This window comes from Aythya ferina, assembly GCF_964211825.1.
Source record: "Aythya ferina genome assembly, chromosome: Z".
NCBI classification, from domain to species: Eukaryota; Metazoa; Chordata; class Aves; order Anseriformes; family Anatidae; genus Aythya; species Aythya ferina.
In genome coordinates, this window is record NC_140299.1 from 42,464,837 (window position 1) to 42,481,439 (window position 16,603).

Here is a 16,603-nt window from a genome sequence, read left to right on the forward strand (position 1 = left end):
TTGGGGGATATCTATACAGATTTTTGTTTGGGGAAGTTCTTACAAAGCAAAGCCTCTGACATTATAAAGGCTCCACAACAATGCAATGATTTTACATATGGGCTGACTGCTGCACAGGGAGACCTAGCCATACAGTATTTCTGCAAACAAACACAGAGAAAGCAAAGTTCACTAGTGTTGCCATTAATAAGCTCCAGCAGAGAGAAAAGCTCATTCACACCAACCTCATTTCCAGTTTAGTAAAGCTGGAACTGAACAGCTCAAGGAGTCAAGTAGAACTTTTATTAAATTAAAAACTGAATAACATATTAAATGTCACATTTTTCTTGATAGGGACTTTTTTTTTTTTTTAACTTCTTACAGAGAAATAAATTTAGAGCTGTAGTGGTTCCTAATACATGCTTACTCATAGCTTAAAAAAAAAAATAACAAAACACTAGTAGCATGCTCGAGAGACTCTTCAATTAAATGTGTTATACTTAAGCCCACACCTTATATCAAGCACACAAGTGGAACTACCAAAGGCAGGGTGTGCTCACTTATTTAATAATGCTACCATAACAGGACCCTGACAGCTGGCTTTACTCACTACATAAGCACAAGAATGTGCAGAATAAGCCAGGAGGAAAAACAAATAAAATAAAAATAAATTAAAAATAAAAATAAAAAATCCTTACTATTAGCAATATTTAGGTTACTGTCAGCAAAAGGTTAACTAGATGCATGAACTTTTTGCATTAAGCCTGCAAAAAGAGTGAAGTGTTTGTTATCTCAGTGACTCAGAAAATAAGTCTCTCACTAGTACCTCCAGAAAGGAGGTCTTCCCGCTGCTCCAGTCACACTTCCAGTACCTCTGAAGACCTACTTCCCCCACTGCTCTCCTTCAGGCCTTGGTTCTGTGCTGCATCAGGCAGTCTGCACAAGCAGGTCAGCTCTCCTTTCTGCAAACAGGGACAGACAGTGGCCGCTGGCCCTCTGGGTGGTTTTTCATAACCTCTCTATTTCAGTCGTGCCGCTACAACTTCACCCTAGTGCTGCTGTAAGACTGTGCAATGCACAGGTCCTGGGGAAGCTTCACAAACAAGCAAAAGACACGGGGAAAATAAACGTCACCACAGGAATTAGTTTAGCGTCCCTTGGGCCCCAACCCATCACTGTGCCTGTCACCACATCAGCTAATTTGCAGTCATGAAGTCTCTCAGATGAAGAGGACGACATGCTGAATCCCGACCCCTGAGCGGGGAACCTAGCCTTGGGCGACTTGGTGACCTACATGGCAGTCACGCAGCTCGGTAACTAGTTGGCCGGAGCCTGCAAACGCATGATTCATCTCTGATTCTCCCCACACCACCCTGCATGCTGTCACTGGACTGCTGACTGCAAAATGCAGTTTCCATAAGCTGGCACTGTCAGCCTCCTGTGTAGCTGAAGCACTGCTTTGGAAGAACTTTAATATTAAAAAGAAAACTGTATTTTATGTTCCTACCTAAGCACTATGAAATTCACATAGCAAAAGTATAGATACACATATATATGCTGCTGCACCTGAACACATCTCTTGTCTGCTCTTCCCAGTGCTACCTCACAACATTTTAACATTTTAGCCCAGAAACTGACTGCATGTTTTGCAGGGTCTGAGATCAACAGCGCAACCACAAAGTTTGTAATTAGCAGACACCTCAGAACTGGGGTGGTGCTGGGTACCATGTGTGCAAGCCAACTACTAGAAAGATATAAATGAAAAAGCAGGAGCTGGCAAAACTAGGAGGGCTAACACACAGCATGCCATCAGCTACATACAGAACCACTCAGACTCTCTGCCTCTTTCCCCTCTGTTCCCCCTGAAAACTCACAGCCAGAATTTCACTGTTCTTTACTGCAACCTGCGTCCTTAAGAGACTCTGTTGGCATTTCGCAGTGTTGTAGAATTAGGCTTTCTTATCCTCTTAATGACCAAAACACAGCTGTCCAACATGTTCCAGCTGGCACAACCCTGGCATCTCTGCTGCTAACCCAGCAGCACATCATCTGGGCTATTTTGTCCCGCTGAATATGCATGCATCAATAATGCATTTGTACAACAAACTCACAACTTTTTTTTTTTCCTATCACTTATAAAACTGTAGTATTGTGAAAGCTCCTAGCAAGTATTATCTGTGTTACAAAGTTCAAATATAGATCTGTTCAAGAGCCTAAAGTTAAAAAGTTGAGTGGTTTGGGGTTTATTAATGTCTAGTGTCTCAACAGTTACACATGTATTAGAGGATAAATAAATAGTACAGCTAAGTTATATCTCCTCTGTATATACGTAAGGGGTAGTGACCTGTACGTAGGATTAGGCAGTTTCCCTTAGGCAAGGGAAAAGAGCAAAATGTAACTCAGAACCAGGAATTGTCCTCATTTAAGTTGGGTGTTTCTGTCAAAGTGGCCAAGAGCAGAGTACTTCCTAATATCTTGATCTGTATTTCCATGGTGGAATTTCAGCTGAAAGTTGCAGGAAAAAAAAATGCATCATTCCCACCTTTTATTTATTTTTGGAGTGCTGATTCAAGAAATACAGTTCTAGATGAGTTAGCTGATAATAGAATTGGATTTTCAAGGTTATCCTTAGAACCAGAACAGTTGAGATATGTTGAACTGTGGCACAGAACACAGTTCCTCCGCACACCTTAGAGGTGGAATGGGCCACAGCAATGCAGCACAACTCAACCAGCTCTGAGCTCACTACCTCACCTTGCACAACAGAAAATGTAATGTAATGGTTGGGTTTTTGTACCCCGTGGGCATCAAAAGGGCATACTCTTTAGCACAAGCAAGTCTGTTGAGCACTTTAAATCTCCAGAGCTGTAATGCTTCACACCATCTCATGTCCTTATTTTAAATTGATTAATTTTTGAAGATACCAGAGAAGTTACGCGAAGTTTGCATTAGGCTCCGAGAAAGGACTCTGAAGGCCATTCTGCTTCTTACACATTAAAAGCCATGATCTCATAACCACGCTATTCATTAGCGAGAGCATTACCATGATATGGGTACAAGATGTTTCAGTTATTTCCTGTGACTTCCAGGCTCTGTACTGACTGAGTGTCACTGCCTTTAAATGGCCCCACCAAAACTAACAAAATAAGGAACTTGGTTCAAGTGGAAAGGTAACTTGTGTCTCACAGCACTTTATTTTTCAGATGCAGTTGGTCTTTGTACAAGACTGCCGGTGTGGCTTAAAGCAGTGGGTGTCTCATCCTACCACGGGGGAAAAGAGAGCAAGGGAGACCAGCTGCGAATGCTGAACAACTCTGCAGAGGACCACTCGTGGTTCCTCACCTGGCCACCAAGCTCACCTCGGTGCCCCTGCTGATGCCCCCGAAGCGCCGATCGGCGCAGCCTGGTTCCTACCGGAGTTTGGGTCTCGTCAGGAGCCTGTCCGGCACAGGCAAAACACCTGCACGCCACAAACGCTGCCCACCCCCTGAACCCCACCGGCTGCTCGCCTCTGCCCGCTTCACCCTTATTCCCCGCGGGGACCGGGGGGCACCCAGGGTTAGTATCGGGGACCACAGCAAAGTTGCCTCCCCGCGCACAGCTCCTGGCACCGAAAGCCCTCCGGAGTGGGCTGGAGTTACCGCCAGCGTCTCACCGGGAGCTGGGGGCTGTGGGGTCATGGTGCTGCCCCCCGGGCTCCGCTCGCCCCCGCCCCACGCCGCGGGCCTCGCCCCCCGAGCCGGGCGCTGCTCCCCGGACCCCTCCCCAGAGGAACCCCCGGGGCGCCGCCATCCCCGTTCCCCCTCCTCGCCTGGGCGGGCTCCAGCCAAGAGCAAGACCAAGACAGGAGCAGCCCCAGCCCCAGCCCCAGCCCCAGCTCCAGGTGCGGGGGGCGAGGAGCTGCCGGTGCCGGTGCCGCGCCCGGGCCCTGCGCCCCCGATGCGATGCGATCGGATCCGACCCGAGCCGCGCCGCGCCGCCTCTCTCCTGCCTCTCCCCGCCGGCACCTGGATGTGGCAGGAGATCTCGGAGTCGTCCAGCAGCCGCACGGTGCATTTCATCTCCGGGCTCAGCGACCTGATGCTGGAGCTCCGGAACCGGATCATCCCGGCCGCCCGCCCGCCGCCGCCGCCGCCGCCCCGCAGGCAGCCGCAGGGGGCCAGCCTGCAGCGGCGCCCGGCCGACCGCGGCACGGCGCGACACGGCACGGCTCGGCACGGCTCGGCACGGCTCGGCACGGCTCGGCACCGCCCCTCAGCCCCGCGGCGCCCCGCGGCCGCCGCCGCCCCCCGCCATCCGCCCGCCCGCCGCGGCCGGGGCCGCCGCTGTGTCAGGCTGCGCTCCGCTCGCCGGCCGCAGCATCCCCCTGCTGCCACCGCCCCCGGGACGAGGGGGGTCCGCTCCCCTCCGAAACCCCCCAGCCCGCCCCCTCGGTCCCGTCGGTGCCGGCAGGTTGGAGGAAAAAGTGATCCTCCCCCCCCCCTTCCCCGCCGCGGTGTCCCCCGAGGTCTGGGGACCCCCCGGGAGCGTCCCCCCCAGATGCTCAGATGCTCATCCCCCCGAGCAGCCTGCCCGCCCCGTGGGGCTCCGGGTGTTCCAGGGAAGTGTGTGTGTGCCTGGGGAGGGGGAGATAAAGCAGGGATGGCCAAGCGAGGCGGGTGGGCTGTCAGGAGATGGAGAGCGTAATGCAAGTTCGCTTAAGAGCGCGAGTCTCGGAAACTTGTCTCCTCGGGGAAAAAGGCCGGTCCATTAGGGAGGAACTGTCTCATCCCATTTGTTGTGCAAGTGGGAAAGAAAACACATCACCCAGTGGCTCCGCTAATTGTGTTCGCCATCATAAAAAGATGTGTGCATATTTCCAAACCTTGTAGGCTGTGCAGGAACCAAGCACCAAACCTGACAAGCCTTGGAACGGGGATCAGCTCTGTGTTGAAAAAGGGGTGCATCCTTTCTCAGTGTGAAATGAAAAGCAGACGGTGTGATATGGGGTGTGACTGAAATCCCACAACGAGTGCTAATGGCTGCGCACGAGGGGTGCTCCACTCATTTTGCCTTGCTATCCTTGTTGACCTGTAAACTTCCATATTCCGTAAATAGTTCTGCGTGAACTTAACGATCTTTGGAAAATCTGCTGAAAAAAAAAAAAAAGCATAAGCACCACTACTCAGGTAAACTTGTCCTCTGGCTTTCTGCTGGACTGGTAGCAGCAGGAAATACAGACAGCCACAAGCAAATGAGAAGTACCTAATGCTCACTACTGCCAGCTAATACATATGCAAAACCCTTAAATATGGAACATAAAAGAAGAGCTGTACATACATGCTTCTTGTAAAAGATAAACACTTCAAATTATGTAGTGAACAGTGAAGCCAACCAGTAAGTACCTGAAACAGGTTATGAACCTCAGCAGGCACAAGTTAAAGAAGATGGTCATTATTGGCTGAGACACCAGTTGTGGGTGCCCACTCATTAATAACAGAGAAACACTTCTTGTCTTACCATCCTGCAGCATGCAAGCTCAGTAGATGTGTGATGTTTGCATGTGGACTGACTTTGAGGCAACAGATTTTCCTACCTACAATGGAGAAGGAATCTGTTCTTTCTATGGCATATATTTTACCTTTGCCTCCTGTCTCTCCAGCACGCCTTTCTCCATCTAGAAAAGAAACAAGGAGGGAGCTGAACCAATGACGAACTCAGGTTTTAGGCAGCAGGTCAAAGTTTACCGGTGTCAGAGCATTTTTCGCTCTACTCTCAGAACCACATGGAGAGGACCAAGCTTCCCAAGGGTTCTCAGTATTACAGAAACAGTGACGACTGCAATACAAAATACACCTCTCCAAGCTGGCTCTCACACAGTCAGCAACTAGTGTGTACCAACAGCAGCACAGCTGCAGGGGACAGAGCTCAGCAGAATTGTACTTACCTGGTTTAAATACAGACCACTTGCATTTTTTTGACACTTTATTTGCTTTTGTGATACGCCCTACCATGTGGACTTGAGGTGCTTGGGAGCCCTGTGAGACAAGTAACAGATTTCCCTGTCTCAGTTAGCACAGAAATGCAGTCACTACTAGCAGAGAATACGGCAGTTGTCTAGCAGCACGTCACCAAGTAAATGAAACAAACAGAAAAAAAAAAAAAAAAAAAAAAAAGAAAAAAAAAAGCAATGCAAACAAACACTCTACCCCATTGGAACTGCAGGATGTCAACCCATCAGCTGGATTTTGCATCAGATGCTAGGACAGCAATCTCATCCCTCTTCAAAAAACATTATGGGCCTTTTTTTTTTCCCCAAAAATTTAAATGGATTGGAAATTATACAGAAAATCCCACAAATATGTTTCAAGTGTCATGCTTAACTGAGCACAACCTTTTCTACCACATCTCAGAAGCCAGACAGGCCTTATGGAGGTAGTGTATGGAAAGATCACCCAAAAAGTACTTCAGGAACTGACATTAAATAGCATGCCTAGTGTTAGAAAACAAAAAGGTAGGTATAGAAATGAATTCAGTTACAATTAAATGCTGAGCTGATGGAGAGAAGTGTAAAATAAAATATCCTGCTCATCCATTTCTGACTCGGTGGAAGGCAATCGGCTGCTGCAGTTGCTGCCAGGACCCCATCGCACTGCAGTGAGGTCTGTCTGCACCCTCCTGGCTTCATACTGCTATCTGAGGCAGTCTGTGGCGGGCTGCAGTGCCATGCACACGTGGCTGCAGGAAGAAGGGCTGGTGGGTGGGTGTCTGCTTGAAGTGTGTTTGAGATTCACCAGTCCCAGGGCTGCCACCTCTCAGTATAATAGCAGCATTTTCATTCTTTGTACATCTAACTGGTCTCTGAATTAATTTGCTTAGGGACAAGTGCTTCTGGATAAGTAAGCCTATACTTCCTGTTTGCTTAGGAATTGCTGCCAGCTATGAAGTTAGGCTCAAGGGCAGCAGGCAGCACTAATGAGTTTGAGTAGTACTTTGACTTCTGCATGGTTCTGCGTGGATTCAAAGTACAGAATATAGAAGTCAAGGGCTTCTCCTTCAGTGACTGATCATCACAGCAACTTTAACTCTTTCAGTTAACATTTGTAATTTTAACAAGTATGCACACACACATATTTCCAGATATTCAAAGATTAACCCATAAATGCAACTGCTGCATCTGTAAACTCACCTGCCTTGGGTCAGACCTTGGGCTGTAGCACAGGTAGAGCAGACACACAATTCAGTACCCTTGCAGGGGGACCTGTGTGACACCTTATCTCCTTCCCCTAGGCTCGCACCTACCCATCGCCTCAGGCCTGGGCCTCTCACGAGGTTCTTGCAACCAGGCCATACAGCAAATAGGTGGGGCTACGTGTCTTACAGATCACAGTGCCATAAGCAAACAACAGAAACTTCATTAAAATAAATTGGTACAGGTTAGATGAGAACCAGCTAGCCATGAGTCAATATTTTAGGGAGTCCTTTAAAGTTAGCTGTCATTATAGAAGTTTGAGTTTTGCTCTCAAAATCAATGGTTCACAGGAACTCTAGCTTCCTACCTTGTCTAGACATCCAGTTATAAAGAAGGTTTGGATCATTTCTGGAGGACCCAGTTCATGAGAAAAATGTTTTGCCCATAGTAAGGCTCCAAGCTTACAAACACTTGTGCATATTACTCTGTTTTCTTCAGTGGAATTCCCTTTGAGACATACTATATTTGAATAAAATATATACAAGAACCAAACCTAAATTAGCAATGAGCTAATAGAATAGAAGTGGGTGTACAGGACATCACTTGAAGATGATTACAAAGAAGCTCTTCAAATGTTCTGTATTCAAAGAGGCCCCACATCTGCCGGAGATTCTTGTTTCAGTCTTAAGTAAGCATTTGGAGAGAAGGAAAAATAAAAATAAAAAATAAAAAATCACTTTATTACAAAAATAAATAATAATTGTGAAGAAAACACAGCTTTTTGTATCTGGAAATAGAAAGTCTCTTATATCTGAATATTACACCAGTACTTTGGAAACTGTATATAAAATATTAATGTTTATTTCTATAATGCTTATTACTGTACTAACAAACCTTACAAGTATTTAAAGAAACAGAATTTACAAAGCACAAATATTTATGTAGCAAAAGTCCTACTGATTGCGATGAGGGCAGAATTGAGCCAGAAGCTGAAATTTTATTTCACGTAGTGTTTCTGATTCCTATTATATTCCAAAAACATTACAAGTTCATTGTATGAATGAGATCTGTAAAAGATCACATTATTTGACAGAAACACCAATGTACCCAGGATTCGTATGCTTGCACTACAAAGGAAACATTTATTGTGAGTCAAGCATGATCTCACAAATCCACTAAAAATGCAGAGCTATTAGTGAAATAATCAGCCACAGCTACACCAGCAGAAAGAAACCAGTAGGGATGTACCACTGCCTTCATGGCACTCCTCACCTACAGCCACACACGGCTCAAAGGGGGTGAGTCAGAAGAATGCACTTACATCCGCTGCTGAAGCCTAGCAATCTCTGCAGAGATTCAGGAAATGCTGAAAAAAAAAAAAAAAAAAAAAAAAAAAAAAAAAAAAAAAAAAAAAAAAACATTTCAATACTCCATTCCCACAGGGACGGATGGGTTGAATTTACTGTGCAAACTTCTTAGTAAACTTCCTGCAGATGTCACCTGCAAGCACAAGTATCTATCAGCATTTATCTGAGTTAAACCATATCAGAAACATCGTGTTTGAAAGTTGCTTACTGAAACAAACTTTCCACTGATTTTAATCCTCTCAAGCCAGCTACCATGAGGGTAAATGTCAGCTCAGAGCCTTTGGCTTAGAGTGTACAAAGTCAGTGAGACGATTATCACAGTTCGCTGGGTCCTAAGACTTACAAAGATGTCCCTACCAGTGGGGACTGAAACATTTCTTTGGTACACTCCCTTTTCAGGGAACATATAGTCCTGTTTTTGTAATATAATTATCAGGAAAACTACAGCAGTCAGTGTACTCTTTCACAGCTTCCTGTACTGCCCTTCTCTCTTCTCTGAGGACTCTGTTCCCAAATACTGCACTCACTATTGGCTCTCTACGGCTGCTTTCAGACAAGCAATGCAGCAAATTTCCGTGCTTTTTAAGAGCCCCAGAGAGACCTTGCCCCTCACACCAGTGGAAGACTAACACATATTACATGTAACAAAACTGGTGGCTTCAGATGTTTGTAGTTAATTCATTACCTAAAGGAACCTGACTGTCTCTTGCTGAACACAAAGGTAGCTACCACATCCACGTATCTCACTGGTCTATGATGCATTAAATAAATAAATAAATAGATAGATAGATAAATAAATAAATAAATAAATAATAATAATAATAATAATGATAATAATAATTAATTCTACCTGTAACTTACTAATCCAAATAAAGGTAATCTGCATCTCTGGACCAAACTGAAATTCAGATCTCTGCTTTCCTCTCTGTTTCAGTGCAGAGATGAAGAAAATGGCAATGCACAATATATTGCATTTGCTGTCAAATAATTACTGTAGAGGTATGTCTGCAGACAGGGTTGGCAAATGAAGAAAAGGCATATTGCCCTGCTACAGCAGGAATTGTTCCTCCTGTTAAAAGTACTTATCTAAACAATCATGTAAGGCTCCGATTCAAAATAAAAGCCAACTATTTTCAATGAATGACTTCAGCGATGCTAGGAGGATAAAAACAGGATCAAAAGTTGATCATTACTGTAACACTAACACTAATTATAAAATACATAAAAACTACACCAACACAAGTTACCAGATGGCCAGCCCAGCTAACCTCCTCAGAGACAGGCTTTGAAGAGCTCTTATCACCCCCCAAGCCTTGCCTACTGAGCGCATACTGTGAGGTAACACCCACCACACACCTATCTGGTGTTCTTTTTTCTACTGGTCTTGTTACAGGGTGCAATATGACTGCTGCTGGGCAGCACTGGCTTGTAACAATGTTCTGCCTCCATGACTGCTGCACAAGCATTTTCAGACTGCTGAAAGTACTTAGATGTGTTTTGGTCATTTTATTGTTCCGTTTCTTCTTTTGTGTTATTCTCATCTTTAATACTCCTGTCATACAATTTGAATTTTACATACTTTGTCTTCACTGATAGTTGTCTAAGTTCAAATGTGCAGAAAGCACTTTTCCAAGATGGAATGATCCTCAAAGTTGGGCCCTGGATAGGTAATCATGTTTAAATCGCATCAAAGTCCAGAAAATAAAGCTTCTCCTTTGCATATAAATCAGGTTCCTTGTACATTCTGAGAACAAATTAAGCAGTAGAGGAAGAATGCATGTCATATGCAACAGGTATTTCAAGTTTGCTAATCTTGCCAGCATCTGACTGGAATCTGTTATTAAATTGGTTTTTAAATAATCATATGCAACAATATTCAGTTTCTGATAAAGCTGCCTTTATAGCTTTTGATTTTTGTCATTAATTTTTTTCTAATTACTTTAAGGACTATTGCTTCTTATTGACTTGAGTCTTTAATTATGCAAAAGCTAATAAATACAGGATTTAGATTTAGTTACCTTTGTTGCTAAACTTGTGAGAGGCTCTGTGGCGTAAGAGTGAAGTATGCTTGTAAATGATTGCAGAATGAAGGCTTGGCTATTCAGGAAAGAGATGTGGACAAACCAAATGTAAAAAGACATCAGACACATTAAGAGAGCACACTTCAAAAGCACTTACTGCTAACTGCTCAATAATTGTCATTTAGACTCACTTTTAGGAGAAACATTTTAAGGTTTTTATTTTTGCCTTTCCACCTTCAAAAGCCAGCAGGTGGCTACATTTTCATAATACCTTGAGTGCTTTCAAAATTAATGGTTCCACATCGGTGTACACTCTTGCTATTGTAAAGCCATCCTGAAATATAAAGTACACAACTTTTACACTCCAAGAGTTAGAGGACAAGTACAGGATGAAATTTTAAAATAATAAATCTGTTGTTGAAGCTGTAATTCCAGTAGAGGTGAGCAGCTTTCAAAGTGAGAAAGTAATCTGGGAGAAACTGGTTATAATCTCATTTAGACTGAAATAAAACCAATAGAGCTCTGCTGATGTCCTCTTCAGCTATGCTCAGTTTATTTTTTAAGAGACTGAAGAAAAGAAATCATTCCCATAAGTCTGCAGTCTTTATCTCCCTCCAGTCTGCCTTTGCAATAACATTGAGATTGCTCAAGATCACACGTGTCTGGCCTGCTAGCAATAGCTGTGCACTCACCATGAGCATTCTGTGCAGCCTTCCACACCCAAGCAGAAAGATGCAGCTATTTTCCTGACTCTGCTCCAGAGGAGCACAAAAGCATCAGATATAACCCCTTGGCTTTTGCAGTCACTTTTGAATTCCACTATTGCAGCTGTGGTTGTTACTCTGGACTGAAAAGAGTGTAATTTTCCTTATTTTCTTTCACACTCTCAACATGGCAGATAAGTAGTGTGTTATTTTATAACCTCAAGCATTCAGACAGATTTTGATTGTTGAGCACTACCCAGGAATCCTTACATTAATGCACTGATTTTGGACACTTCATGTGGAGAATTTTTTATGTGCGAAAATAGACTTTGACTTCCTATATTCAATTAAGTTTGGCAAGACTCTTAAAGAAATGACATTGAAAAATTTACTTCGTGTCCACAGCCTATAATATTAAGATGTTTTTGAAGTCTATGGAACTATCAAGTAAAAAGACAATTAGTCTTCCACCACATGTTTACAACAGCTTTCTTATAAGTGAGTTGACTAGCCGTTGTGCAAACATAGTACAGTATTTCCTGTGTTGTTGAAAAGCAATTACCAATAGCTTCTGTGTTTAGAATCATGTGCATTAAACAGCAAATCAATGTTTTCTTAGGCTTCTCTGTTCAGAAATCATTGAATTCTGGCATGCACAGGCATGTACACTTTGTAACAGGTTATAAAGTATTGCATTATTTTACCTGTAACTAGATCAAGTAACTTTGTGTTCCTTCAGCTTCACAGGCAAGTTGAGGACATGCTTAATGTCACTTAGAAGCTGCACAGTGAAGTCACTCCCAATCCTTTTTACCTGCATTTTTTGTCCTGCAACCCAGAAATATAAGAAAAGACATTTACAACTCATGTTTATTATTTTATGTACAACATACCCTCTGGCACTGCACTTCAGTATGAAAAAATTGAATAAGGTAGCATGTACAAATACTCTGTGATTTTTAACACCTGCAACAGCTTTGGTTTAATTTGTTGATCTCATATTGCTGAAAACTTGGCATATTCATCAGATTGATTCTTTATTCTCAGTAAATCCTGCTGGGCACTGAGAGCTACTTCGTACCAAGTGCTGTTCAACCTCCCAAGTGGATATTTAGTACAGGACTAAAAGGAAAGATCTTTAGACAATTTATTGACTTATTTTGCATTGCATATAACAAATTGAAAATTGTTTGTATAGTTTTGATTTATACATACAAAGTTTGAGGCTGATTTACTTCATAATGACGACTAATTGTGACTAACAGAACACCCCAGTATAAACTCTTTCACTAACACTTCTTACAGTGAACATGTCATATTAGCACTCTTTAGGTTGTATTTACAGTCAATATATATATAGTATATATATATATATGTGTGTGTGTGTGTATATATATATAATTTAAATCCCTAAAAGTAATTTGAATATTAGCTGCTTGGAAATCAGTATTTTTCCTCTTTCATATTCAGGAAGTTGTTCTTACCCAAAGTATCTGAGCTTGCTTTTACATGAAACAGATATCCACTATGCTAGATGTTCCTGACAAGTGCTAAGAGGCCTGTGCACTTTTATAGTAGTTCTCCATTTCATTGTGATATGTTTCAATTAGGAGTTACTAACAGGATGAGCATGCTTTACAGGGAAGAGAAAAAAATCTTTAAGCTTTTTCCTTTTTTAATTTGCATTTCTTTTCACTTTATATTTTCCAGTATTCTGAGAACAACAGACCTTTCCTAGTGTCACTGGAAAGGACACAAGTAGAGTAGAGTAAAGGTAAATAAGTGTACTTTCAGAAAAGCTAGAATTCTTTAACTTACATTTTACATTACACTTCTCTAAAATTAAGCATTTAATTTAAGTAGATGATAACACTTTATTGACTTCCACACCATCAGTATTGAACAATTAGTCAAAGCAGAGAGGCTTAGAAAATGTCTGATAATATTCGAAAATGCCATAAAACAGAAAATAAATGTCATTTTAAAAGTGAGTATTGTAAAATACATTATATGGAAAAGTCTTCAGGAGATAGAAGCATGTAATGAGTTTTTCTGATAGGCATTCTTGAGTTTTTGTCTTTTTAAGATTCTTGACTGTTCATTCTTCAACATTATGTCATATTTTCACCTGTTTCTAAATATTGTAAATAAAACATTGGAAGATATTTACATTCCATTGTCTCCTTTTTCGATTATGTGAATGTACCTTGGAATTCATGAAAGCACACAGCTTATTTGTATAACTACATCAAAGCTTCAGAATCAAGTTATGTATTCTACCAACATTGGAGATAAGGAGAATTTTTAATAGTAGAGAGAAGACACACATGCCAACAACATCAGAATAAATTTCCTAAGATATGTGTATGTCAATAAACAATGAAGACTAAAATGAAACTCCTCCGTGTTACTAATAAGAAAGAAAAACTGAAAAAATACTTATTGTCTGCAACTAGAATAGACTGGAAAGGAAATCCTCATTCTCTCAAATCAAGAGAATCACAATATCTTAGTGGACCTACAATTTAATTAAACACATCTTAAATGGACACTGAAGCATACACAACACGATTTTGTTAAGACAACCTTTTGCCTGAGTTTTATCCAGTCAGCTGTCCAGTTGACTATTAACATGAATTATATTTGCACAAATCAAATTAACCATACCAGAAGGAAGTCTGAATATAATTGCCTTCTTGTAACCTCGCATTGCCTATAGGATCCTGTGTCTGTACAATTTGATTAGTTTTCTCCCTCTCCTTTTACCCTCTCTGCAGTATCTGCACAGTGCATGACTGCTCACGCAGCCCTCTGAATGCATTCTTATGGTCATTTAGTCCAGGCTTAGGTAAAAGAGAACTCCATGGAAGGCTTTCTGCAAATATACTGATACAAAAAATATCTGCCAGATGACATCATGCCCACTTCACATGGATCTTCTCTATAAGACATGAAGTCATACATTATGAAAAAAAAACTGTCAAATAGAAAAACAAATGTTTTCTGTTTTGCAGTAATCAAGTAAACTTATTTGATTTTACCAGGTAAAATTGTGATAATTTGGTTACAAAACCAGTTGAGTGTGCACTGTAGGTGCAGTAGTCAGTTGCTTGTGATGTTAACAAAATCTCAAAGATTGTTATGAAAGAACAATTAAGATTTTAATTCTGGTAGTGGGAATAGCAATAGTGATAATGTTTCCAGGGCAAATATGACCGCAAGTATTTTCAAGTTTGTTCATTTGGATAAAGCATTCTCATTTGAATGAAACATTTCCCACTACCTCACAATTAATCAGTCAAGAAATTGAAAAGATGCCAGGAAAATTCAATTACTTTAGCACAATCATACTGCTATTAAAGCATAATTTGCATTCAGTCACTGGACACCTTAAAGGAATCATTGTGGTCTGCCAGTAATTTGAGGACTGGCTGCTTGGGTGATAGCCTAATAACTTGGAAGGTTCTGGTCTTTGTTAAAAAAGTCATAAGAGGTATGTGAAGCCTCAATTAAATGGTCAGAGACAGATAACATGGAAAAATGTCATCCATCATTCATAAAATTTCTGAAGTGCTCTGGAAAAAGGAAAAGAAAAAAAAAAAAAAACATGCTGGCTGGGATACTTAATGTACTTTCTCAGAATTTCTGCTGAGGCTAGATTCATAAAAAGTCACATTACTCATTTTAGGTTCAGAAACCAGAATTGGCAGAATCATCTTCATTTGGGAGAAAGGCTTCTATTTGTGAACCTAGTGATATAATCTGCTTAACTGATACAGTTTAACTGATAAAGTTTAATAATTTTACTTCTTCAGAAGTGGAAATAACTTAAAAGTTTAGTAAAGAAAAAACACATGTAACATATTTTGTTAAGAATCAGCACCACTATATGATCTCTTATGTAAATATAGTTGGGTTTTTTTGTTTGTTTTTTTTTGTTTTAATGTTCAGTGTCATGAACCTATTCATTTTGCAACTACCTAGAGAGCCTTTTCTTAACAGGAAAAAAAAAAAAAAAAAAAAAAGTATATCATTATATTTGGATATATTTTCCCATAAACTCAACCCAGTATTTCAATAAATGTCTTTTGTTGTGGCATTGCCCATTGAACAGCCTTTGTTTATTAAAGAAAAATAAAAACCATCTTCTGTCTACCTATATCTATGATGGCAGTAAAACATTATGATAGCATTGGGTGAATTTTGGATGGGAAGAGTTAAATTTAACTGGCTGGATCATTATAATTAATTATATGATTAAACATGTTCATTTAAGATCTCTTTTTGTATTTCAAAACACAATTTCTCACACAGAAACTTGGTATATATGACTTGATAATAATCATGACTGTATGAGAAATATTACAGCAATTTATTTAGAATTAGCACTATTTCCCATTATGGAACAATTCGGTACCTGTAGCATAAAGAGCATACTTCCTATGTAGCACTTAACATTGGCAACTGCAGCCTCTAAGACATTTGCAGCTTACTCATACAGAAAAATCAATACGATACAATCATCCTTGGTGTCCAAACAGTGTCACAGTCTTTTCATGGATATTTCCACCCTTTTCAATGTGTCTGTGTCAGGCCATGTACCCTGGCAACCTGCTGGCGTTGCTCTTTGTTAGGAGTATGAGATGTCCAAGCTTGGTTGATCATAACCACTTTTGCTACCTGAAAGCTGTCTGCCTGTCTATCTGTCTATCTATCTATTGATCCATGTACCCAGCTACCTTCTTTGGACTGGAGTTTCCAGACATCCCAGAAATGCCAGCTTAGACCAACCTGCCAAACTCCCTAAGTCCCTGCTGTGTCCACTGTGCACTAGCAAAGCAACTCTGCCTTTTATGTATGGCGTGGATGGTCTGTGCAAGAGAAATAGATGCAGTGTCTCTGGTGTCTGACTCACTGTGCACGCACACGGCATCGGTGCACAGTGTGAGCTGCAGGCCTGAGCCACCCCCTGCCCAGACTACACATAAAGTGTTAAAGTGTTGCTCTCTCCCCACTTGTATCTGGGACACATTCCTACTGCAACGCTTGCAGAAAAAATAAAAAAAATAAAAAAAAATAATTAGTAATAGTAATAGTAATAGTAATAGTAATAATAATAATAATAATAATAATAATTGCTCCAGTCATGTGCTCTTGTCATCCACATTCTCCATTTAGACAGCCGCAGTTTCCACAGAGGCCTTCACCCAATCCTTTCTCACACACATGGGTATCTGTTATTCCTACCTAGGCTATGCTGCGTTCCTTGCTGCAGCACTAGCTGCAGGCAGCAGTTTCTCCACCTAGGATATTTTGTGGAACTAGAAGATAAGAAGCTGAAAACCAGCCAGATAGGAAAGT

At 41.5% G+C, this 16,603-nt stretch overlaps 1 protein-coding gene across 6 annotated transcripts in view; it reads right to left on the bottom strand.

Annotated features, from left to right (window-relative positions):
• Positions 1 to 4,208, bottom strand: part of FRMD3 (FERM domain containing 3) — a 159,747-nt gene extending 155,539 nt beyond the window's left edge. For 2 of the 6 annotated variants that reach the window (XM_084505470.1, XM_084505464.1), the window contains exon 1: positions 3,987 to 4,173. In XM_084505470.1, the coding sequence (XP_084361596.1) occupies positions 3,987 to 4,035 (49 nt within the window). In that variant the 5' untranslated portion in view covers positions 4,036 to 4,173. Of the gene's footprint in view, positions 1 to 3,986 lie in introns of all 6 variants that reach the window. The other 4 variants (XM_084505463.1, XM_084505468.1, XM_084505465.1 and 1 more) reach the window with 3 other exon arrangements.
• Between the last annotated feature and the right edge of the window lie 12,395 nt (positions 4,209 to 16,603).